The following is a 27,126-nucleotide window of genomic DNA, read 5'->3' as shown; positions in this document are numbered from 1 at the left end:
TATCTGATCACAGATGTACATATTGAATGAGCACATGTATACATAATCATGCACATACTTGAAATACATTTTTATGGCACATTTTAGACTCTGTTATTTTCTACTCAAATATTGGAAGTATGCTCAGGACAATGACTTTATGTTGGTGAATGTGCAGTGTAACATGTAAATGTGTTTTCAGTTGTTTGAGATACATTTTGTGTGTGTGTGTGTGTGTGTGTGTGTGTGTGCTTTGTATCAGTAGATAGCCATGTATTTGTTGTCCATGAAATTGTGTTGTAACTTGTATTAGTGTTTGTTTGCTTACTTAGTTTCAGTTTAGATATTTTGGTTTGAATTTTTTTTTTAAATGTACTTTTTTTATTTTTAGATTTGGCTGTTATTTTAGAGACTACTATCAGTATAAAAACAAAATAAAATGTAATGATGTTAATTCTTTAAAAGTATTAGTTAATGTAAGTCAGTGTATAAAATAATAAATGAATGAACACTGATACGAGTCTGTCAATCAATATGGAAACAATCAGCCCCCCAAAAAAGAAAACAGTAACTGAAAAAAAAAAAAGTTTTTATATAGTCGGTTATCAGATAATTGGTGTGTGTGTTTACTCTTCTGGAGATATTTAGTCACAAATCAGGTTGCATTTTATTTCCACATTACAATGCTTTTGCAGGTTATTTTCATGGTGATTTTTATTATTATCATTATTAATATTATTGTTATTATTATTATTATTATTACTTATTTACAGAAATGAAGAAAAAAAAAAACAGAATGTTTACCAGATGTTGTCATTGATTGAAAGTATGTTGAACGCATTTTAAGCAGATTTTGAACAAATAAACATTATGTTTTAGATTTCATTTTCCTGGTGTTGAAAAGCAGTTTCATGGGTGGTGTACTGTTTGTTTCAGTGGCTCAAATTGTTGCCCAGGCGTTGGCAACATCCAACTCCCAACATACCCTCCTCCCCAGAAAAAGCCTCAAGGCAGCTTGGTTTCTCTAGCCATGCAGTATACTTCCACACCATCAAGGATAATATTAATATGAATACTTTTTATATTAGTTGATGTAATTGCAATCTTAAGTTATTTGATTGTGTCAATTTAAAGTTTTGATAAAAGGAAGCTATCTTTTTTTTTAATCTCCATAAATTATATATGTATATATATAAAGAAAACAGTAAATATTACATCATTTTTTTATCTTCACAAACAAACAAACAGACAAACAAACAAAACAAAACAAGAAAAGGGTTTATATTTCACCCACCTAAGTGTTGTTTGCTCTGGTATTTATCTTCTATGAATACATTTTGACTTGTCAATAAATTTAGGCAAAGTAATTAAATTCCAGAAAAGCAAGAAAGGCAAGAAAAAACAACAACAACAACAAAAGCCAAAAGAACTAGAAAATGTGAAAGAAATTTTGAACTTAGATTTGGGGATAAAAATAAATAAGAGCAACAACAACAAAAAAACAAACAAACAGGAAAACCATTAGGGCCTACTAAACCTCCCTAACCCCTCCTTTCCCTAATTTCCAACCCCACCTCCTTCCCAACCATTCCCCTCCACTGCCTTTCCTCCCTTTTCTTGATGAACGTTGGACGTGTGATTGGATGGAACCCCAGGAGACGGATGCTCTGCTTGTCGAGGTGATGGACCCCACCACCCCCTACTACCGCACAGTGAGGCAAGGAGGAGAGGACGGCAGCGTGGCTCAGTTGCCCCTGACGACCAACGGCAGGGTGGAAGGACGATCCAGACCCGGTTTCTCGGACGAGGGCAGACGACAGCAAGCTAGGCACCATGTGTCCGACGACGACGACATGCTGAACATTGCCATGGACGGCCGCGATGCTCAGAGTATCAGCGACCTGCCGGACAGGTCTCAAGGTGAGGCATGCAGGTGTGGTTTGTCTGCTTGTGGATTCGTGATGCTGCGTGTACATGTCAGCGTAGGTGTACCTTCATACAGAAGGTTAGTGCTGTTCTTGGTTCTGTAATTAATGAGTCATTTACCTTGATGCACTTGTGAATATATTGGTGTACCTTCATACAGAATGTTGTTCGTGCTGTTCTTGTTTCTGTAGTTATTCTTGAGTCATTTGCCATTATCCACTCGTGCATATATGTACTAGAAATGAGTGTGTGGAGGAGGGGGTAGAGGAGGTGCAGGGTAATTTGTGGTGTATGTGTGTGTGTGTGTGTGAGTGTGTTGGAGCTCATGTACGTTTATATGTATTTGACTGTGCTTTCATATCTGTGAAACTGTGTTTTTGGGGCATATCTGTTATGCATGTGTGGGTGTATGTGTGAATGTGTGTCTTCATGTTTTATATTTATTTGCTTATTTATCATCATAGTTGTCTTATTTATTTAATTATTTATTTATTATTATTATTTTATTATTATTTTATCATTATTTTCATTACTACTACCTTTTTTTTTTCTTTTTTTTCTCAAGGCCTGACTAAGCGCGTTGGGTTACGCTGCTGGTCAGGCATCTGCTTGGCAGATGTGGTGTAGCGTATATGGATTTGTCCGAACGCAGTGACACCTCCTTGAGCTACTGAAACTGAAACTGCATATATGTACAGTTGGCACACTTGTACATTTGTGCGCATGTGTGTACATACACACACGCGTGCATGTGCACACATGTGCATGCATCTCTCCCTCTCCTTTTGTTTATCTGTGTCAACAGGGACCTCCTTTCCCATCCACCTGCCATATTTCAGTGTGTGTCAGGTTTATTTCATAAGGGTTTCATATAAGATTTCTGTCACACTTTTTTTTCACTCTCTGCAGAAAACATGGAGTCAGTACAGTTCTGCCAAAATGTGATTTTGAAGACAGTTTACCCAAACAGGGATAGGGATACTAGGGGCTCTTTTGGTACGGATAGTATATGCATGTATCCCCATCTAAAAATGTTGTGCTGGATATATCCACTTTTCTGTCACTCTCTTTGTTCGTTTCTTAATCGCAGGTGATAAATGTAGAACTGTACTTGTCAAGATGGTTCAGCTGACCATTGTAATGTGACTTATTGTTCCCAGTTTACTTATCCCTTTTTTTTTCTTCGTTTTTTTAAATACTTGAATGGAACTGTACGAGTGATTGAGTTTGGCATCATAAGGAGACTGTAGAGGCAGGTACATTGCTGGTGCTCTGACTACGGACAGGAAATTCAAAATGAAACTGATGAAACCTGGGTGGAGGTGAAATATGGAGCTACCTGTAAAACCAGTTTGTGGTGGTGTGCAAGAGTGCCAATTTATACTATTGCAGTGCTGAAATGGTTAGTTTAAGTTAAAGGGAGCTCATTGCACCAGACCAGACCAAGCAGTGAACATGTTTGTTACCTGCCTTTACGTGTGGCAGGATGGGGAAGGGACATTGGAGAAAAACACCAACACATTCTTCATACAAGCTTACAGAGATACTGCTATTGTTGGAGATGCATCCAGAGAGAGAGAGAGAGAGATGCATGCATTTGAAGAAACTTACACACATATGCACACATCTGCTTGTGCACATACACACACATGACCAACAATGCAGCACAGCACACACAGCATACCACACCATACCATAACACACAGATATGCGGACACACATGCATATACATGCTCAAGGTCATACATGATAATGATAATAATAATGATAACTGGACATTTATCAGTGCTTTCCTCATTGCACAAAGCAATGTACAATCCACACACACATACGATGGAGTCTCCCGTCGGTCCAACGGATGAGTAGGCAGGCAGGCTTATCTGTCAGTGTGTGTCCTCATATGGGAGAAGAGGCCGATTCTGGATGCGCAGTATTTCCCACAGGTGTTGCAAGGGAAAACGTCTCCAGAAGTTGAGCCCTGCTTCCTACGCTCACGCTTCTCCTTAATGGCCTGCATTCTCTTGTTTTCGAACGTCTTTATGCCACTAGAGTACAGCATCCTCCAGCGAGAGGGGTCAAGGGCATCAGTTTCCCAGGAAGCAATGTCTGTGTCACAGGCTTTGAGGTTTGTCTTCAGGGTGTCCTTGAAGAGCTTGCAGGGTCTTCCACGTTCACAGTGGCCTTCCTTCAGCTGGCCATACAAAAGCATCTTCAGGATCCTGCTGTCTGTCATGTGGACAACGTATCTTGTCCAGCGTAGTTGGCACTGGATCAGCAGGCTTTCGATGCTGGGCAGGCTGCTCCTCTCTAGGACCTGGAGGTTGGAGACCCTGTCTTGCCACTTTATTTCGAGGATCTTTTGTAGGCATCTCTGGTGAAACTGCTCAAGTTGTTGAATGTGACGGCGATATGTTGTCCATGTTTCACAGCAGTACAACAAGGTGGTGAGCACAGCAGCTCTGTAGGTTTTGATTTTGGTGCTGAGCCTGATGCTTTTGTTGTTCCACAGCCTGTTGTTGAGTGTGCCAAAGGTGGAGCTGGCCTTGGCGATGCGCAGCATCACTTTTGCATCAAGGGCTCCGTTGCTGCATAGGGTGCTGCCCAGATAGCAAAACTTGTCGACTGACTTGATGTCTGTGTCATTGATCTTGATTGTAGGTGGGGGGGAGGCACTGGCGTTCTGTGAGCTAGCTGGTTGGCACATGGACTCGGTCTTGCTGAGGCTGATGGTGAGTCCAAAGCGCCTGCAGGAGGTTGAGAACCTGTCCATAATGAACTGCATGTTTCATGGGTGTGTGCAGCAAGCACGCAGTCATCAGCGAAGAGGAATTCTCTCAACAGTGCCTCAGACACCCTGGACCTGGCATGGAGTCGCCGCAAGTTGAAAAGTTTGCCATCTGTGCGAAACTGAATGTAGATGCCCCGGTCACAGTCTTGGAAGGCGTCAATCAGCATGGCAGAGATGAGAATGGAGAACAGTGTGGGTGCCATCCACACACACATGCATGTATACAAAACACACTTAGTCCTCAACTCACAATCATGCACAATAAACATCTATATATGCGCATACAAACTTGTACATACAATGCAAACATACATACATACATACACACATACATACATCCATCCATTCATTCATCCATCCATCCATACATACATCCATACATTCGACACATGTACACAATACAGTGTTACAGATATACCTACACAATCAACTAACTACTTTCATGTATGAGAGGGTCTAGAGGAAATGCTGATGGAAATGGAAAATCTTGAGGTTAGATTTAAAGGAAGGCAGTCAGGGGCTGTGATGGATGTGGTGAGGCAGAGTTCCATATTTGAACAGCAGATGATGAAAAGGCTCAACAACCTTGATTTTCTCTTTCATATTTTGGGATGCAGAAAGTTCTATCATTGGCAGCAGAGTGAAGAAAACAAGAGGGTACATAGATTTGAAAGATGTCAGAGAGGTATCGGGGTGCAGTTCCAGATATGACAGAGACAGGTAGCAGAGACAGGTGGCTTTGTATTGGATTCTTTGCTCTATGGGTAACCAGTGCAACTCTTTTAGAAGGGATGTGCAGTTTACAGATCTTTTGCTTTATAAATCAGTTTGGCGGCAGAGTTTTGTACCTGCTGTAGTTGTCTGAGGAGTGTTTGCAGACAACCGATAAGAACAGAGTTGGAGTAGTCTAAATTCTAATCTAGAGAGTATGCATGAACTAGCTAATGTTTTGGTTGCATCAAATGTGAGGTAGTGGTGTATGGAGCTGATTCGTCTTGAGTTCAAAATAGGCTGCTTGACAGGTTTTCTGCTGATTGATACTACATGGAAAGAGCTTTATCGAGAAAAAAGCCAAGGTCACAGACATGATCAGAGAATGAGATAGAAGAGTTTCCGAGATCAACAGTAGAAGGCAGGAAAGAGGCATCTACTGCATGCCAGCATATAAGGTGCAGCAGCATATATCTCTATGTGTGTGTGCATTCTGAAGGTGCATATATATTGACATACCCTTCAAGGGAAAAAAAACCTAAAATACACAATCAATGAACTACTGCCCTTGTATTAAACATGTAAATTCATGATACTAAAGTTGCCTGGAAGACACGTAGATCTCTTTCAGTGGAACGCTCCAGTTATTGAAGACGTTGCATGCTCAATTTTTAGCAGCAGTGAGTTTATGCTTTGTGCATCATATAAATCAATGTATATGTCCACTGGCCTTCTCACTTGTATGATTTAATCATTATTGTGGTTGTGTTGTTATCACTTGATATGTGCTCAAACATTAACGCATTCACTTATACATTTGTGTAGAGTGAGAATGTGCTGGAATACACTCACTGGCATGTGCAAAAAGGAGCATGAAGAGCAAACACACATGTTGGGATGTACTCTGTCTTGTGTGCGTTCAAACACATGCATTCACAAGTGCATGCACACATTTGCAAATACATGCATGCACGCACTCACACACTTGCACATACACACAGAGATAACAAACATATACGTACACATGCACTCATGCATATGAGCTCACACACAAACACACAAGCGCACGCGCACACACACAAACGCGCACGCATGCGTGCATGCACAAGTGTGCTTACACACTGACTGTGTATGAAGTGTTGCTTGTCTAGCATCTGAGGAAAACCCCAGATCACTGACAACTGGAAACTAGTGATAGAACCTTGTGTGATTCATAATCATGAGCATATGACATATTGACTCATGTGGTGTGTTTTTTTTTCTTTGTGGTTTGATGTGTGTCAATCACTTGTCATTTTTAGCTGTGATGTAAATTAATGGCAGTTATCAGATTCTTTTGTGGCCTGACTGACAGTTTGAACAGAGTGATTAAGGAAAGTTACCAAGGTTCTGAAGTATGGGTTGGTGATAGATGAAGGAACAGGAGAAAGAAACCAGAAAATCAAGACAATGGTAATGAGTTTGAAAAACACAGAAGACAAGAAGAATAAAATACATTGACCAAGACAACATTATGTTGCCATTTTGATGAAAGCAGCTGCAACATAAAGAATTATTAGAAGAAGGTACAGTGTGTGAAAGACACTAACAAAATAGTACATGTGGCCCGAAAGCACACACGCACGCACGCAAGCGTGCGCACAAGCATAAATGGTTGCACACATGCATACACAAACACACACACGCGCGCAAGTACATATGCTTGCGTACACACAAGCATGCATGCTTGCACACACACACACACACACACACACACACACACACACACACACACACTGATTTCCATAAAAAGCAAATTAATTCTTTGATCAGCACATGGAAGTTGAATTGGTTTTTTCAAGGATAAGTATGTCAGTAATGTTTCTGTCTCTGTCTCTGATCATCTCTGTCTGTCTGTCTATCCATCTGTCTCTCTCCCTCTCTCTGTCTTGCATTTAAAAAAAAAATTCTTCTGTCTCTGTCTCTGACTTTCTCTGTCTGTCTATCCATCTATCCTGCCCTCTCCTTCTCTCTGTCTTGCTCTTTTTTTTTTTTTTGTCTCTGTCTCACATTTTCACAACACCCCCTCTCTCCCTCCCCTTCCCTCCCTCTCCACCCCATGTGCTATTCACACCTGGCCAACTCAGTGTCAACAACCTTGGTCCCCATTCCACCTGATCCTCCTGCCCTCCATCCCTCCCACTCTCTTTTTCTTTCCCCAGGCACACAGCAGTATTTATATGGCTGTGTTACCTTTTTTTTTTTCTTTTTTTTTTATTATACATTTTGCCACTAGTGGTGGCCATACACGTGTGTGATGCTGCTGAAGCCAGCAGAATTGGTGCCCCTGCTGTATTAACCAGTGTAATTACATTATTTAATGGGAGCATTCTCCACAGCCAGAGAATTACTGGCCATTAATTGTTGTGTGGCAGCTTAGGAAGCAAGTCTGGTGTGTGTACAGCGTTCAGTGTGAGATGCAAGGCCACTTCTTTTTTTTCTTTTTTTCCTTACCGTGGGTTCTGATCCGCATGGTTGCACAGGGAACAGTGGACTGGGCCTTTGTGCTGTGGGAAGATTTCTGTTCTGTCAGGTCATGAAGAGAGAAAAAAGAAAAAGTGTGATGGGGAAAGATTTAGAGTGCTGAGCTGTGACTGCATGTGAAAGGGGTAGCAAGAGGAAGGCATTTTCTTCTGCTGTAGAACATTTCACTGATGTGATCCTGGGAACAGCACAGCATTTGGGTTTACCCATCACATAATCAGCAGCTTCAAGTATTAGATGTAGTGTTGAATGAGAGCAAGGAAAGGATAGAAAAGAGAGAATGGAAAAGGAGGACTGTTATCACATGGGATCCATTCTGCCCGTACAAAGAATGACAGACAGCAGTGATACTTTAGTGGAGAAGCACACTGGTCGTCACTATGGAAGCTTGGGCTCAGGAACATCCAAAAACTCTGCATACAAGTGCCAAGACTCTGCCAGTGATGTGCATCGAGAACTCAGCAAAAAGGGTGAGTTGAGAAAAACGGGTTGTGGAAAAATCCAGGGTGGATGTTAGGTCTGCTCTGTGCATGCGGTGTGAAGTAAATGTGGTCAGTCCTGACTTGCTGTCGGTCCAACCGCTGGTCTGTTTCTCCATCCCTTTCTTCTATTTCTACTTCTTCTTCTGCACCTTATATTGCTGATTCTCTTACTTAGCTCTTCAATCTTTGTTTATCCAAAAATCATTTTTCAAAAGAGTTTAAACATGCAAAAGTCATTCCACTGCATAAAAAAGGTGATGTTAATGATGTCAATAATTATAGACCTATCTCATTGTTGTCTTCTGTCTGTAAAGTTCTGGAACATCATGTACACCTTTGTCTTACATTCTTTATGTGCATCCTTTATGTCCTTTATGTATCTTACTTTGCAACTCAAAATGAATGTAACACCATGGCCAAGTTTGCCGATGATACTATTCTGGAAGGGCTAATTATGAACAGTGATCAGTCAAAATATAGGGAAGAAGTACTAGAACTTGTCAGCTGGTGTGATCAAAACAGCTTAGAACTCAATGTATCAAAAACAAAAGAATTAATTTTAGATTTCAGGAAGACCAGATCTGACCCCATACCACTTGTCATTAAAGACAAACATGTAGAGATCATCAGCGACTTTAAATTTCTGTGACTGATCATTTCCATTGATTTGAAATGGGAGAAAAATATGGAAAAAAAATTGTTAAGAAAGCACAACAGCACCTGTACTTTCTTCGGTGCCTCAAAAAGTTTGGAATTGAAAAAGAAATCATGGTTGATTTCTACTGAGCAGTCATTGAAAGTGTGCTGACCTTCGCTATTACTGTTTGGTACGGAAACATTTCCAAGGCAGAAGTTGCAGCCCATAACAGAATCGTATAAACTGCCACTAAGATTACCGGGGCTGATCTACCTTCTCTAGAAGACATATATTATAAGTGGTTACTCAAAAAAGCAAAATCAGTCAGCCAGGACGAATCACATCCAGCTTTTTGGATTTTCGAGATGCTCTCCTCTGGTCGATGGTACAGAAGTATAAGGATGAGAACCAATCGCTTTGCCAATAGCTTTTTCCCCAAAGCAGTCAATGCCCTGTCTCTCGAACAAATTCAGTATGATCAATAGAACTGTGCAATAAACAACCATCTACCTGAAGATCTAGTCATCAGCCCCATCCACCTGTAATATGTGGCTTCTGTTCAAACGTGTGTGTGTGTGAGAGAGAGAGAGAGAGAGAGAGAGTTTGTGTGTGTGTGTGCGTGCACGTGCGTGTGTGTGCGTGCAGTGCATGCATGTGTGAGTATGCACAAGTTTTTATATTGATATGCACTTGTATATATCCTAATTTCGACTGTATCTGTGTTTGTGTATGATTTTCGATATATGTTCATACCTTGTTGTGTACTATCCCCACAATATTCCTTCTGACCCTGGTACACTTGGTAATAAAGACATATTCTTCTATATTCTTCTATTCTTCTTATTGAAAGATATCAGCTTCTATATACCAGTCAATCAGGATTTAGACAGCACCACTCTTGTAAGACCGCTTTTTATAGAATAACTGATTCATGGCTGTTTGATATCAATAACAGCAAGGCAGTTGGAGTGATATTCCTTGATTTTACAAAAGCGTTTGACTTAATCGATCACGAAATATTGCTTCAAAAATTGAAATGCTATGGTGTTGGCGAGAACTGCTTATTGTTTCTTAGGTCTTATCTAGAAAACCATATTCAATCTGTCTATTCACGTGGCTTTATTTCTTCCAAAAGCCATGTTCCAAGAGGAGTACCACAAGGGTCAATTCTAGGCCCTCTCTTATTTTCCCTGTATATCAAAGATCTACCTTTATCAATTCAACATGCAATATGTGATTTATTTGCTGATGATACATCAATACAATATGCTAGTCACAATGTTGACAAAATTAGTTATCGTCTGAATGCCAGCATGAAATCTGCCCAAAACTGGTGTGATGTTAATGATATGGTTGTTCACCCTGAAAAGACAGAATGCATGTTAATTTGTCCTCGTCAGAAAAGACAGAACATGAAGGAAACACAACTTAACATAAAATATAAAGATGATATTATTAAACAAGTTACTAAGCATATACTATTAGGCATTACTATTGATCAAAATCTTTTGTGGCAGGAACATATTCATTGCCTTATAAAACAAGTATTATCTAGTGTATTCCGATTGTCACAGATCAAACGCTTTCTTGATAATCATTCTAGGTGTCTGTTTCACTTTGCCTATATCCAGTCTCGTCTCAGCTATTGCTCGATTATTTGGAGTAAATTTCCTCTTTCTACATTAAAGCCACTTTGCTCTTTACAAAAACGTGCCATTAAGATGATCAGCCATGTAAATACCACAGGCAGATCTGTGCACAATATGTACAAAGAACTTTGAATATTACCTGTTCATCTACTTATTATATATAACACATTGATTCTTATGCATAAGATTGTTCATAACGCATGCCCACAATATTTAAAACATTATTGTGTTTCCAGTTCCAACATAAATCAGAGCAAGCTATTGTCTCAAAGCTTAAAATAGATTTATTTAAGATGAGTCTCTTATTTAATGGAAGCATAGAATGGAACATGCTTCCAAAGACATGTCGTCAAATTCCAGCCTTATCTCTCTTTAAGTCTAACATAGAAATATTTCTATTTGATACTTTTGATTAACCTACTCGCGGTCTTTTGCAAATGCTTGCTTGTACCGGAGATTAGAAAAGAGAGATAAACCACTCGCGGCAGGCCCCTTCTTACTGTCTATAACAGTGCTGAAGCCGTTTTGGGGCACACACGCAGTGCGGAAGGGTGGCGGTAAATCACCCTCTCCTTCCCCACCCGAAGGAAACTGGTCGGTTCGACGGTTCAGCTGCAGTAAAGCGAAAGTTAAGTTACGCCTGGAATTTCGCACGTGTAGTAAGATTCGCTGTATACAATGAAAACCGATTCATTTTTGCTTTGGTTTTTAGCACGTTTGCATCTGCTTGAATGTAGATAATATAAAAAGAAAATAAAGCAGCTCCCCCCCACCACCAACTCCCCACCCACCCCACCCCACCCCAGCGCAATGTTGCACATGAGAGAGACAGTTATAAATTATTGAACTGCGTTTTCGTAACGCTACTTTTTCTTCACACTTTCTGGTTTACATCACCATTTCTTCAAAAACAAAAAAAAATATATACATATATCAAAATATAAAACACATATTCAGCTCTGTCTCTCTTCTAACATCTGTCTATACATACATACATGAATACATAATTTCATATAGATCTATCAGTATGTAAATCTAAATCTATCTATATGTACATAATCATATATATAATTCATATATATACGAACGCTTCATGTTGCCGGAGCAGACCGTTGTATTGTGCTCTATCTCTCTCTCTAAGTCTCTGTCTCTGTCTCTCTCTCTCAGGAGTTTTACATGGCTGTTAAAAGCATCTACATTTCTGTACTTGTATGTGTTCGTGACAAAGGTATTTATTCAGACTTTTTTCAGTGTCCAAGAGGGGTTAAACAAGGTTGTATGCCAAGCACACAGCTGTTTTCCTTTTTCATCGGTGAATTGGCAGTGGAGTTATCAAAGAAGGGGAGACATGGAATACAAATGATACCTGGCGCAACAGATTTGCTCTTAATGCTATTTGCTGATGATGTTGTTCTCTTGTCTGACACACCCATAGGGTTACAAAATCAATTAAATGCCCTTAAGCAAGAAACAGACAGACTACAACAAACAGTGAATCTCGTTAAGACCAATATTATAGTTTTCCGCAATGGAGGTCATCTTTCGACTCGTGAAAAATGGTGCTGTGGTGATAGGGAAATAAAAGTAACCAATACATATAAATATTTAGGAATGTTATTCACAACAAAATTGAGTTTGACATCTGCGTGGGATGAAGCAAACAGAAAAGGGAAAAAAGGTGTAATCCAAATTATAAAATCACTCAGGAGACTGCGTTCGACTGACGCTTTCCTTTCGTTTGGGCGGGGCAAAGGCAGCTCATGAATAATGAATGCGTGCTGCGGCGCAGGCTGCCTGGCTTAAGCAAATTCTGCAAGTGGTTTATCTCTCTTTTCTAATCTCCGCTTGTACTCAGTCCACTAGCTGCCATGCCATGATGAATGAAAAATTGAATGTATGTGTGATCGTGCTAGCAAATGAACAGTAAGTGTGTGTGTGTGTGTGCGTTTGAGTGTGTGGGCATGAATGTGTACGCATGTCTTTGTTTGCTTGTTTGATAATATGTGTGTGTGTGTGTGTGTGCGTACGTACGTACGTAAGTATGTACGTATGTGATAATGTACCAATTGTTCTTTTCATTGCTTTGTTACTTTTAATAGACTATTCCAGTTTCTATTCTTATTTGTCGTTTTTATTATTTTAATTTATTTCATTTTCTTTATTTCTATGTTTGGTGTCGTTCATAATTTTAATGTTTTGTGTCGTTAGATGGGCAGAATTGTCTTTATTTTAATGTTTTGTGTCTTTATTTTAATGTTTTGTGTCGTTAGATGGGCAGAATGTCTTTATTTAAATGTTTTGTGTCGTTAGATGGGCAGAATTATAAAAAGGCCTTTACTGCGCCTAATTCTTTACCCATTAAAGATTCAATCAATCAGTCAATCAATCTTCTTCTTCTGTTGCTTCTGCTGCTTCTCCTCCTCTTCTTTTCTAAAGTGAAGAAGCAGAGACCAGTTTATACATTACGTGCCCTCCTTTTTTCTTCTTTTTTGAGCCTTGAATTGAAAAAACAACAACAAGAGGTAAGGAGAAAAAACATCAATGCAGATGATGAAATTCATCCTCCATCAATAGCTCAGATCATTTCTCTTTCCGTGTGTGTGTGTGTGTGTGTGTGTGTGTGTCTTTGTCTCTGTTTCTCTGTCCCTGTCCCACTTTCTCTCTCTGTGTGTATTTCTGTTTCTCTTTCTCTCTCTTGTTTATGAAAGGACCATTGCCCTGTTACAAGATTCAGTTGTGTAATTGGTGTATGTTTGACCCCATTCAGTTTGGGGCTTTGGCCTGTTCTGAATAAAATATTTCGCATTGACATTCTGTCTATCTGTCTGTGTGTGTGTGTGTGTGTGTGTGTGTGTGTGTGTGTGTGTGTGTGTGTGTGTGTGTGTTAATGTGTATTTGTGTGCGTTTGTGTTTCTCTCTGTTATAGTTTGTCTGTGTCTCTTGCCCTCTCTCTCTCTCTCTCTGTATGTGAGTACATCTATATAACTATGTGCATATGCTTGTGTGTGTTTATGTTTGTGTGTGAGTGTGTGTGTGTGTGTGTGTGTGTGCATGATTGCAATCATTTAATACCCTATAATGAAAACTGTGACATCAGTGTTTGTGTGTGTGTGTGTGTGTGCATGATTGCAATCATTTAATACCCTATAATGAAAACTGTGCCATCAGATAGTTCGCTCATCCCCCCCCCCCCCCCCCCTCCCGATGTTTCATGACAGACAGATGTTTTATTATTGTTGTCTTCACCCATTCCATCTCCCCCTCATCCCATACCCTGCTGACTCCTGATCTTATTATTGGTTTCAGTTGTGGGATGTAGGAGTGGGTTGGGGTGTGTGTGTGTGTGTGTGTTTTGCTGCCCCATCATCTGCACCATTTCAGTCACATTACTGCCATGCTACTCATTCCAAGTTTTTTTAAACACAGCCACACAAAGGTCTGCCTGCTGCAGACCCAGCATCAGCAGTCCACAGGGAACAATCCGTGTTAAGTTGCCAGGAGGCCACACACTAGAGGATACCCTGCACTGCTGCTGAGTCACTTCATTCGTGTTCAGTAGTACTTGTTCTGATTTAATGTTCTTTGGACACCATTTGCTAGGGTCCCCATTGATGACAATAATCACTCAGCCACGGAGCCAGACTGAGTGTGTGTCCACCCCCACCCCACGCTCCCCCAGGGTGGAGACTGCCACAACGTTTCTCCAACAACAGTTCCCCTTTGAATCTGCTGACTCCTAAGACATTGACAGGACTCACCCCAGCACAGAACTGTAGGGGAATTGAAACTGAAGTCACCATGAGAGCAGGACATGAAAGGCCACTGATTCTGGGACTTAAAATTTTTTTTACGTTGATGATAAGGAGGAAGATGACGATGGTGCTGTTACTGCTATTTAGGTACACTTTAGGTTTGTAACTCTGTGACAAGACTGTACTAAGACTGCTTCCTGTCATAATGATACCCAACATTAACCAGGCCCAAGAGATACAGACACTCGCACTGTTGATCAGAGAATTTGAGTAACACACCCTAAGATGCATCTGTTAAGTGGATTATATTTGACTGTGTGGTCTCAGTCTTCCCATTTAATAAGCCCTAGGCATTTACAAATATAGCACATATGTGAATTAAAAAAAAAAATTGAACACAAGATACCAAACATTATTAAATTACTACTACTACTACAACTTGAGACAAACTGGTAACAATTAGAGAAAGTGTACCTTAGTGAGGGACTCAGAAAAGATATTGAACATCTGATGAAGCCTGGAGCTATAGTATAAACGATACTAGAAGGATGCACAAAGAAATGTTTCATCATTATGATTGATCATGCAAGGATCGGATTGTTGAACTGCACCATACGTTGCTGTCAACAGGACTGGTTTGACCAAACAAGGAGCTACCATTATCACATTAGATAGACGGATGCCATTTAGTTATGATTGATATCATTATTGTCTTGATATTTTCATTTTTATCATGACTCCCTCTTACACTTCTGACACTTCGAAAACAAACACATAGGGAACCAAACATTTTGCTTTCTCTGAATTCTTGATTTAAGGAACATTCTAGTAGGTTGAAGAGACTTTAAAGATGGAGCCTTTAACTGGTGAGAATTAGAACAGAAGACCCTGTGTGTTGGGTTTTTTTCTTTCTCAGAATGATTTAAAAGAGCATGTGTAGACTGCAAATGTTAAATGTAGGGCTGTAATGTTTTCAACAGGCTGTCTGTGCTGTGTTTGTTTTTAAGTCAGCTGAGATACATTGTTGTGCACATGATGACTAGACACATGTTTTGTATTCAATGTGTAATACATATTATGTATAGAAAATTATATATGTGCAGTTTGCTTTGTGGGTATGGTTGGTTTGTCTGTGTCTATGTGTCTGTGTCTCTGTGTGTGTGTCTGTGTGTGCATGCATATACACACATGGATATATGACTGCATGTTTGGTACAGTAAAATCTGTATATAATTATGTGTGTATAATTATATGTGTTAATTTAGACATGCACTGATGCAGCAGTTTCACGTTATTGTGTTTGTGATTCAGGCATTGAGGACACAAGAGAGATTCTGTTCCCCTAAAAAGAAAGATGCCAAAATATAGAATTATATAAGGAAGGAAAGAAATCCTTTCTCAGACTGGCTTATTAATTATGAACTCATAACTCCAGGATGTGAGTTGATGGAGAAGAAAAAGACCACAGCCTGACATCTATTTGATGTTATTCTCCTGTATTGGGTGTGTAAGTGACTAAGTCTGGAAATAATGCTATTAAATAATAGTTTGGACAAGCAGGTATTTATTATAAATTATACAGATTACTTATTTTTGATGATTGAGGGGTGGAAGAAATATTTCGAAATAAATTAAAATGATTGACAATAAAACAGACAATAATTAAAGAGAAGACAACCAAACAAAATTGACAGGCATGTTCAGAACAATAAGCATAATCAAAGAAAGATAAATGTTTTTGGTGTAGAGATTTGTCTTAACTTCATTGAATTCATTACCAAAGTCTATCAACTGTTCCAATATTCAGGCGGTGATTTTGATCAATCAAATAGTTGGGCATTGTTGCCACGCCATGCTCATTTCACAGCATGGTTTCTCAAGAGCTGAGAGAAATTAAGGTTGCAGGAGCTCCACCAAGACAGTGGAGAGATAGATATGGCTGTGAATGATATAAGTGAGGTGAAGAAAAAAGCAAAGCAAAAAAGAAACAACTCCCAACCATTGCTTGCTGTAGATGTAGGAATAGGTGAAACGATCCTGAGAACAATGGCAGTACAAGCTGCTAACCATTGCTTGAGCAATAGGTGTACAAGGTGGTGAACTGTGTGTGCTGGTTGTGTGTCAGGGTCGGCCCATTTGATGGACACATTGGAAGACCTGCCTCCTGGCATCGGTCAGTACGACGACTTCCACACCATCGACTGGCTGCGCGACATCGCCAGAGACCGCATGCGGCACCGCCACATCAGCAGACGTCGACAGGAAGGATGCTGGGAGAAGACCAAAAGCATGCTGGACGCTTGGTCCGGCTGGGCCTGTGTGTTCCTTGTGGGTCTGGCTGCTGGTGAGTTGTCTGTTCGGGCCTCTGTGTGATGACCATCTGGTTTTGAAATGTGTTATGCAAATGGCCATTGTGGTTTCCTGAGCTGTAAGCCAGATGAATGAATGAATGAAGAGTGGTCTTTGAGGTTATGGTTCGATTGTGTGTGTGTGTGTGTGTGTGTGTATGCTAATCAGGCAGGCAGTCAGTCAGTCTGATTCATATTTTTATCAGTGCATATCTGTCTGTATGCCTGCTAGTAAGGTATGTCTGTAAGTTGGTCTGTTGAGCTCTTTATGTGTGTGTGTCTGTGTGTGCATTCTTCAGAACATTGAAAAAAACAGGATGCACACACACACACACACACACACACACACACACACGTTTTATCAGTCAATCTGTCTGTCTGTTTCCCCAGCCTTTCAACGTGCCTGCCAGTCATTCCACATGTCTCTCCATATGTCCCCCCCTTTGCCCTGCTGTGAATCAGTGTTCAACTTTCTACAGTATTACGACCCATAAAGTGTCCGTCACAAGGGCCTGCAGGCATAATATTGGCTGATATTCTGCCCATTAGTTTAGGGTTTCTGAACTATGGAAAGAGTGGTTGTGGTTTGCCCTCAGGGAGATAAAACTGTACATGATCTCTGTGTGTGTGTGTGAGTGTGTGTGTGTGTGTGTGTGTGTGTGTGTGTGTGAATGCTGGATGCTTTCGTTTATGAAACGAGTCTGGTGGTAATATATCTTTGTTGCTGTCTTGGTTACTGTGTGCGTCAGTGAGCGGGTGGATGGATTTGTTTAGTGTATAGTACTTTGAGATGTTTAAAAGTGCTATAATTTAAGTCTATTGTTGTTCTTTTAATCATGATCATTGTTATTATTATCATGATTATAACCAACATCATTATCATTATTACTGTCATTATACTGTTATCATTATTATTAGTTTTATTAGTATTATTATTATTATTCATATGTTACAGACAGAAGTGAGTGATCTAAAAGACAGTTTAACTGGCTTCTAAAATTTCAGAAAGGATCATGATAGAAACATTTCTCCCCACTGCCTTTCAGTAGGCAAAAGAAAGCCCCCAAATCAGTGGTCGTTCAAAAATGATAATATTGGGCAAGATATTATGAGGTCAACTGGTGAGTTAATGAAAGTTTTGGAAACAATAAATGGTGTATATACATATTTTATTTTTTGTTTGTTTGTTTTTGTTTGTTTTTTCACAGGAAAGGGGTGGCAGATAAAAGTGTACTTGGTACAGTGAACTGTTCTTGAAAATTTTAAAGTGATCAAAAAACATCATGCACACATATGCATGTACACACACACACACACACACACACACACACACACACACACACACACACACACACACACATGCACATATGCATGCACACATGCAAGAACATACACACACACTGACACACAGAGAAAGAGATAGACATCTGCCAAGAAATAAAATGATAATAGGGCAGCAGTGCAATGTTGAAGACTGCCTGCTGAGTGAATGTGTGGACAACAACAGATGGAACTGTACTGATGACAAAAGTATGACATCATTTTATTAGTGTGCTTGTTTTGCATTGTTGTTGATACTTTTTGTTGAATAGCATATATGTATATATATTTTTTTTAAATGATAATTATTTCTTGCATGCTGCTGAATCTGCTTCAAAATATATACCCATCTGCCTGTCTTGTCTTTCAGATGAAATATGGTTTTTCAGTTGTTTTTTTCCCACGGAGTTTCTGAACTAAACCTTAAACGATTACAAATATTTGCTAGTGATTTTGTAGTGTGTGTGTGTGTGTGTGTGTGTGTGCATGGATGTACATGCACATGCATGTTTGTTGTTCACACCTGAGAGCATGTGTATGTACATGTGTTTGCATATGATATTGAGAGCAAAATATACATGTCTGTGTGCGTGACTGAGAGTGTTGGCGCACATTTGATCCTTAAAGACCTTATTTTGATAAGCGAGTTGGGGCTTCATGACCACCTTGGTTAAAAGCTCCATATTTTGATAAGCGAGTTGGGGCTTCATGACCACCTTGTTTAAAAGCTCCATAAACATTGTCTGCCCACTTCAGGACCAGGGAAGAGCCATTTCCCAGACTAATTCCTTTCTGTTGTTCCTGTGTGTGCAGGAACGTGTGCAGGCATCATCGACATTGGGGCCACATGGATGTCAGATCTGAAGGAGGGTGTCTGTCTGGACGCTTTCTGGTTCCGGAGGGAGCAATGCTGCTGGTCAGCCAACTCCACCACCTTTGATGCCGAGGGTGACTGTGATCAGGTGGCCTTTCCTTTTTGTCTTGCCTCTGCCATGGAGGTTGTATATATTTTCACGCTTTTGTTTGTCTTTCAGAATAGTTATGGTAGAATGGATGAGTTTTGTTTTTTTGTGAAATGTTTTAGTGTCACGTATGGTGTAAAGACTATCACATAACTGTACAGTGTTAACTGAGATGCGTGCTCTGTGGAAAGCCCTCTGCTTCTCTTTTGTTTGGTTTTAGCTTCTTGCTAAGCAGAACTTTATCAGCAGATTATTAAACTTTTGTATTGCACAGATTTTTTTGTCACTTAAGTCCATTCACAGGTATCTTATTTAGTTGTCAGCCATTGGGGCAGCTTATGTAAATTACTGGCTTGTCAACATTATTAACGCACCAAAATACTTGAGCATACAGAGTTTCCAGCAGGGAGAGTAAGATACAGAGAAACTGAGACTTGAACTTTGAAAAACACACACACACAGTTGATACATTTATTCTTTGATCAGTCTGTCTATTATTCATATTAATTGATGAAGAATGTAGAGACTTCAACATCTTGTTTTTCTGTGACAGTGGTACACATGGCCTGAGCTGATTGGCCGAGTGTCTGGAGCAGGGAGCTACATCATTGGCTACTTGCTGTACATTTCCTGGGCACTTGTGTTTGGCCTTCTGGCAGCTATGCTGGTTCGAGTCTTTGCGCCCTATGCCTGTGGGTCAGGTATACCTGAGGTATGCAAAGTTTTTATTGTTTTGTTTAGTATGATTTACTGTTGTACATAAGTTAGTGGATGGACTTATTATAGACTTTCATGTGAAAGACACATCAGTGTTGTGTTTTAGTTTGTCATCTGTGTTTGATTGTCCTGTGTATATGTCCTGTGATTGACACAACAGTGTTGTTGGTTTGTTGATTGTAATGATTTGTTATAGATTTCATCTTGATCAACAGATCAGGGTTGTCTGGTTGTTGATTGGAAATGATTATCCTGTTTTGATTTCCCTATGTTGGACGGAAGCTATCTCTGCCATGGAAGCAGATATAGGAGTCATGCACTGTTAACCTTGATGTTCTGACTGGTCACATACCTTAGTGTATAAAGTTTACATTATGATACTTGTGTGTGTGTGTGTGTGTGTGTGTGTGTGTGTGATCTAGTTTGAAATGCAATGTATATGTAATGAATGAACAAATGAACATCTCCCTAGACACCCAAACTTATAACCGTGTATTCTTCAGAAAATACAGGATACGAAAATATCTCAATGCATATCAGGTCTTGATGGCAAAATGCTAAGCACACTGTTCATCAGAATATTGGCATTGTTGGAGAAATAGATTAATATTGCTTGCAGACCATGCCAGTAGCATCGTCTGTCTATTCCCCATGTTGACTTATTGGACATGTCTATGATATTGATGATGATACTTTGTGTATGAAATCTAATTTGTATGATTCTGCAGTTCATCTTTTAAGAAATGTTATCTTAAGTACATGGTTACTGTAAAATCACGCACAAGTGTGCAAATGTATGCCACACCTATAAAAATGGACAAGAATGCTGAAATAGATCTGCATCATTTTGAAGTACCAAATGGTCCAGTCAGCAAAAAAAAGTAAAGCCCAACAACATGAAGTGGAAATTTTTTTTTTTTCAAATTAAACAAATAATCAGAACATTCAAAACCAAATATACACTTTTTTCCACACTTTCAAAATTTTTTGGAAGCAAATTTGCATGAGATCCTAACCATACATACTGCAGTCAAAACACAGTCCTAAACAGAACGTTATCTGAACCACAGTGGCACCAGATCATCCTGAACAAAGCATTATCTGAAACAAATTGGCATCCCAGATCAAAAACTAAAATATTTTTGGTCATCACAATTTATGATGCTGAACAAGGCATTACTGGAATCAAACTTGCACCCAGATTGTTCTGAATAATGCTTTTCTCTGAACCACAGTATCACCCAGATGAAAACCATAATATTTTCACACTGCAGTCACAATCCTTTAGTCTGAACAAAGATATATTTGAACCACACTGGTATACACATCAAAACCACAGTACTCTCAAACTGTTGTCACAGTGCATATATCTGAACAAAGCATGATCTGTCTGAACCACAGGAGGAAAGGTGGCAGAATGGTTAACATGCTCATCTGCCAGTACAGTGTCTGTGAAGGTCTGGGTTCAAACCCCAGTGTCACCCTTCAACCCAAGTTTGACTGGAAAATCAGAGTGTCAAGTCATTTGGATGAGATGATAAACCAAGGGCCCATGTGCAGCAGGCACCTGGTGCACTGAAAAAGAACCCACAGCAATAAAAGTGCTGTCCTCTGGCAAAATTCTGTCAAAGAAATCCACTCTGACAGGTACACAAGTGTATATGCACACACTCAGGCCTGACAAAGCATGCTGGGTAGGTTGTTATCATGAATCTGCCTAGCAGACATGGTGTAGCTTATAATTATGGATTTGTCCAGAATACAGTGATGCCTCCTTCAGAAACTGAAACTGTCCCCCAGGTCAAAACCATCCTGAGTGGGTTCATCATCCTGGGTTACTATGTCTGTTTTTCACTGTCAGATCAAAACCATCCTGAGTGGGTTCATCATCCTGGGTTACTATGTCTGTTTTTCACTGTCAGATCAAAGCCATCCTGAGTGGGTTCATCATCCTGGGTTACTATGTCTGTTTTTCACTGACAGATCAAAACCATCCGGAGTGGGTTCATCATCCTGGGTTACTATGTCAGTTTTTCACTGACAGATCAAAACCATCCTGAGTGGGTTCATCTTCGTGGGTTATCTGGGCAAGTGGACGCTCCTGTCACTGGTGTCTCTGATTTTCACTGACAGATCAAAACCATCTTGAGTGGTTTCATCATCCTGTGTTACTATGTCTGTTTTTCACTGTCAGATCAAAATCATCCTGAGCAGGTTCATCTTTGTGGGTTACTATGTCTGTTTTTCACTGTCAGATCAAAACCATCCGGAGTGGGTTCATCATCCTGGGTTACTATATCTGTTTTTCACTGACAGATCAAAACATACTCTGTTTTTCACTGTCAGTTTCAGTTTCAGTTTCAGTAGCTTAAGGAGGCGTCACTGCATTCGGACAAATCCATATACGCTACACCACATTCAACATCCTGGGTTATTATGTCTGTTTTTCACTGTCAGATCAAAGCCATCCTGAGTGGGTTCATCATCCTGGGTTACTATGTCTGTTTTTCACTGACAGATCAAAACCATCCTGAGTGGGTTCATCATCCTGGGTTACTATGTCTGTTTTTCACTGACAGATCAAAACCATCCTGAGTGGGTTCATCATCCTGGGTTACTATGTCTGTTTTTCACTGACAGATCAAAACCATCCTGAGCGGTTTCATCATCCGGGGCTACCTGGGCAAGTGGACGCTGCTGATCAAGTCGGTGGGCATGATGCTGGCAGTGTCTGCGGGGCTCAGCCTGGGAAAGGAGGGCCCCTTCGTGCACGTCGCCTGCTGCTGCGGCAACATCTTCTCCTACCTCTTCCCCAAGTACGGCCGCAACGAGGCCAAGAAGAGAGAGGTGAGGGGAGGGGTGTGAGGGGTTAGATGGAGATTTGGGGTGATTGGAGGAGATGATGAAAACAGTATGAATATTTAGGGAGAGTGTTGGAAAAGTGTTGGCTGTGCAGGAAGTTGTGTGTGTAGTGGGGTGTTGTGTGTGTGTCTACATATGTTTTTTTGTTTGTGTGTGTGTGTGTGTGTGTGTGTTTATTTGATAGTTTTTGTCACAGTGAGGCCAAGAAGAGAGAGGTTAGAAGGAGGGGGGAGGTAGGTTGGAAGGTGGGGATGGGGGAGAGAAAAGTGAGAACAGTGGAATGTGAAGGGTTTGGGAGTGTGTTGGAGGAGTGTGGTGTGCAGGAGGTTGTGTGGGTGGTGGAGTGTTTGTGTGTGCGTGTGTGTGTGATAGTTTTAGGTGGTGGTGAGAGAGAGAGAGAGAGAGTGTGTGTGTGTGTGTTCATGCGTGTGTGTGCATGTGTATTTGATATTTATAGGTGGTGGTCAGAGTGTATGCCTGTGTTTGTAAGTTTGTGTGCATGTGCTTACCTGCATGATTTATGTGTGTGATGTATGAGATCCTCACTACACTCAGTGCTAATCTCGGGTATACCTTTTCATACAAGAAATTTGTAATCATGCTTGGTCAGTGCAAGTTCTTGCATTGTTATAATTCTTGTGTCCTTTCAGATCCTATCAGCAGCGTCAGCAGCAGGTGTTAGCGTGGCCTTTGGTGCACCAATTGGAGGGGTGCTGTTTAGTTTGGAAGAGGTATGGTACATGAGTGTGTGTGTGTGTATGTGTACGCATGTGTGTGTGTGTGAATGCATGCATGCATGCATGTGTGCATGTGTTTGTGTGTGTTTGCCTATGACCACAGTTGCATTTATGTCAAAACTGGCGCTCCCTGTTTCTTTCCAGACAGACTTAGGCACAGACATATTCAACAGACTGGCAGGGGGACAAACACATAGGCATGTGTGCACATTCCAAATATGTAAACTAATGTGCACATAAGCATGTACATAGTCACACTTGCATGTACTCATACATTCCATTATGCATGTATGCACACACACAACACACACACACACTCACACTCACACTCACACACACACACACACATATATATGTATATATTTGTGTGCTTGTGTGTGTGTGTGTGTGTGTGTGTGTGTGTGTGTTTTACCAAAAGTTTAATAATGCATCAACATACTTCACACTTTTGTGATGTATCAGAAAAGTAATAATGTGAAAAATTGAATGTCCCGTAGTCTTACACAGCCATTGGGGCAGTGGATTCATATTCACTGTGTCTAGGGCTCAGCATAGGAAGGCAGGCTCTAGGCCTCTCTTTCTGCCATTTCAACCTTCCCCAATGGCAGTCATGTTCCCATTCACACCTGGTTGGAGTGCAGAAAATCGGAGTTCAGTGTCTTTGAAGGAATGCACTGCTTATAATTCCCTCTGATTTGATTATTTTTATTACCTAAAAAAAGAAAAGGAACCGCCAACAGCAGAAACAATACTATTCCCCATGGCATGCTTCAGGTGAGCTACTACTTCCCCTTGAAGACACTGTGGCGGTCGTTTTTCTGCGCCCTCATCGCCGCCTTCGTCCTGCGTTCCATCAACCCCTTTGGCAACGAGCACCTAGTGATGTTCTACATTGACTACAATGAGCAGTGGCACCTGCAGGAGCTGGTGCCCTTCATCCTGCTGGGGGCTCTGGGGGTCAGTGTCACTGTCTTCTTACCTGTATTTTTTGTTTTGTTTCGTAGCAGAACCAAAAAAAAAACAAAAAAAATCAATCACTGCAAACATGATTGTGTTACAGCATTGCAGAATGTACAGGAAACCCATTTACAGAGAGCCACCATACTTTGACACACAACAGACAGACATAGAGGGTTCATGTGAACAGTTCTGTGCGGCGCCCCAATGACTCTTCACAGATTTTGAGGGAGCAGTTTTTATTTGGAACATTTCACAATACACCACAGTTATATATATATATATGTAAACAGGACAACGAGAAAATCTAATGCAAATTTCTCGCCTGGATCAGGTACATGTTAAATATGCAAAGGATGTCCTCACAACTAGAAATTTGAAACTGATTGTAAATTATTTTCAACAAAACTGAAGCAGGAACAGAGTGAAACATTTGTAAGAAGAATGAACGTGTGGTGGAGGGAGGGAGGGGAAAAAGTGGGAGGAAGAGGGAAAATTGTTGACATGTCTGGGGGGAGGGGGAAAGCAAGAGGGGGTGGGGGGTGGGGTGGATATCAACGTGTCACAGTCTGGTGGAAGGGAGGAGAAGGATGGATGTTGACATGTCTCGAGGGAGGAAGAGGGGGATGGATGTTGACTTGTCCAGAGGGAGGGAGAGGGATGGATGTTGACATGTCTAGAGGGAGGGAGAGGGAAAGAGGGAGGGAGAGGGATGGATGTTGACATGTCTAGAGGGAGGGAGAGGGAAAGCAGGGGGGATTTGCAGGATGGGTGGCAAAAGAGATCTGGATGGATATCTGTATCCAGGTAAGTTTTAAAAGGATTCTTAATCATTGAGAGATAGGGCCGCAAAACTAACAGTTTATATACAGTGTTTACCATCAGTGAAGGTACACACTGTGCAGAATGCTCTCTGGTTTGATTTTTCTGTATTACTTGAATTACTTAAAAAGTCATAGTATTGATTTGATGATTTATTCCCATAAAATGTTCTCAATACTCAGTTATTACTTGTGTGCATAAGGATTTTTTAAAATATTTTTTAATTTTTTTAATTCTGTTTCAGGGGTTATTTGGTAAACTGTTTATCAAGTTGAACATCATGTGGTGTCGCTACCGCAAGTTTTCTGCCCTTGGCAATTACCCCATTTTGGAGGTGAGTTTGTCTGCTATGTCGGAATTTTTTGTCTCAGATGTGGACTTTTTAACTGTGGTTAACACATGGCAAACTAATGTGAAAATGATATATTAGGTTTTCTGACTCTGCCAAAGAACAGAAATCAGCTTATCTCTTACAAAGTCTGTTGCAGTAGTTCTCTCCAACTACTGCCTGAAGCTCAGAGTGAGTGAGTTATATTTGCATTGAACAGGAACAAAAACTTTACAGCAAGTCAGTTATATTAGGATTTGCCATCGACAAAAAATGAGTTAGTTACATTCTGGCTTAACATCAACACTCACCGCAGATGATAAGGCAGACAGGAAACGGGGGGCTGGGGGCCTGTCTAACACAACCCTGACACCACCTGAAAGGCAGCATACAAAACAGGCTGCAAAAAATGCCAGATTTTATGTTGGGTGTCAGTGATTTGAGCTCTCAACATTTTGACTGTGAGCTCAGCTATCAGCCAGATGGTCCAGCCAGGCACCTTTAAATCTGGCATTTTTTGCAAATAGCTCCCAGCCAGAGAGTGACATTTAAAAAAGAACTGTGAAAGGAAATGGCTTGATGTGGAAGGAAAAAAAGTCTCACACAGAAAAGGGGCAGAGCAAAATTATAAATTTATCTTCTGAATAGTCTTACAACTTAAGAATCTAGAAGAAGGTGAAAAATAGGATGTATCAGCAATTGGTTTAAAATTTGGTTAAAATATTATCCTTTCTTGATATGCAATGATTAAAAAAAAAAGTTTTTATTGTGCAGTTTGACTTTGCCAGGGTTTTTTTTTTATTAGTGTGACTTGGCCATTGATGTGGTTTAGTGCTGTTAAATCATCAGTTAAAAGTTCCATTTGTTGAGATAAAAAAAAATCTGATGGTGTGAATAAACTAATATTCATGTTTCTCTCTCTCTCTCTCTCTCTCTCTCTCTCTCTCTCTCTCTCTCTCTCTCTCTCTCTCTTGTGTCTGTGTGCGTGTGTTTTGTGTGTGTGTGTGTTTGTGTGTGTTGTGTGTGTTGCCCCGGTGTCCACTTTATTCTTGTACTGCATATCCAGATTTCCCCATACACAGCCACCCAACCCACCCATCTCCTGCCTTGTTCTGCTGAAGTGTCAGTGCAGGCAGTCCTTTCAGAGCTGTCAGTGTATGGCCTCCTTGAAGTCACATTCCAGCTGAGACCTTGCACTGCTGCAGCATCACTCTGGTGGTATTCAGTACTGCCTGTTCTGCTCTGACTATGCAGGCACCCTCCTCTCAGAGCCCCTTACTGATGACTGTAATTGCTTCATGGCAGAGGTAGTGTGTGTGTGTGCGTGCCTTCCCTATGTTTATTGTTGTTGTTAGTGTGGCTGTGTGAGGGTGGCCAGTGTGTTGATGACAGTCTCCATTGCAGGTGTTCATCGTCACCTTCATCACTGCACTGCTCAGTTATCCCAACCCTTATACTCGGTGAGTTATGGAGGGTATGTGTGTGTGTCTGTGTCTGTGTCTCTGTGTGTGCGTGTGCATGTGTGAGTGTGTGTGTGTGTTCATTCTTTAAACAAACATCTTTTGACTTTGAGTGATATTAGATGTGTCCTCTGCGTGTGTGTGTGTGTGTGTGTGTGTGTGTGTG

General features: G+C 40.6%; 1 protein-coding gene across 2 annotated transcripts in view; it reads left to right on the top strand.

Annotated features, from left to right (window-relative positions):
• The window catches only part of LOC143299129 (H(+)/Cl(-) exchange transporter 4-like), a 59,104-nt gene that overhangs the window by 6,319 nt on the left and 25,659 nt on the right, over positions 1 to 27,126 (top strand). For both annotated transcript variants that reach the window (XM_076612258.1, XM_076612257.1), the window contains exons 2-10: positions 916 to 1,899; positions 16,573 to 16,791; positions 18,929 to 19,077; positions 19,631 to 19,789; positions 22,435 to 22,641; positions 23,307 to 23,387; positions 24,168 to 24,350; positions 25,417 to 25,506; positions 26,905 to 26,960. In XM_076612258.1, the coding sequence (XP_076468373.1) occupies positions 1,623 to 1,899; positions 16,573 to 16,791; positions 18,929 to 19,077; positions 19,631 to 19,789; positions 22,435 to 22,641; positions 23,307 to 23,387; positions 24,168 to 24,350; positions 25,417 to 25,506; positions 26,905 to 26,960 (1,421 nt within the window). In that variant the 5' untranslated portion in view covers positions 916 to 1,622. The remainder of the gene's footprint in view (positions 1 to 915; positions 1,900 to 16,572; positions 16,792 to 18,928; positions 19,078 to 19,630; positions 19,790 to 22,434; positions 22,642 to 23,306; positions 23,388 to 24,167; positions 24,351 to 25,416; positions 25,507 to 26,904; positions 26,961 to 27,126) is intronic.

Source organism: Babylonia areolata, chromosome 24 (assembly GCF_041734735.1).
Source record: "Babylonia areolata isolate BAREFJ2019XMU chromosome 24, ASM4173473v1, whole genome shotgun sequence".
NCBI lineage: Eukaryota > Metazoa > Mollusca > Gastropoda > Neogastropoda > Buccinidae > Babylonia > Babylonia areolata.
Note: the sequence above shows the minus strand (reverse complement) of the source record. Positions and strands in the feature narration are given on the sequence as shown.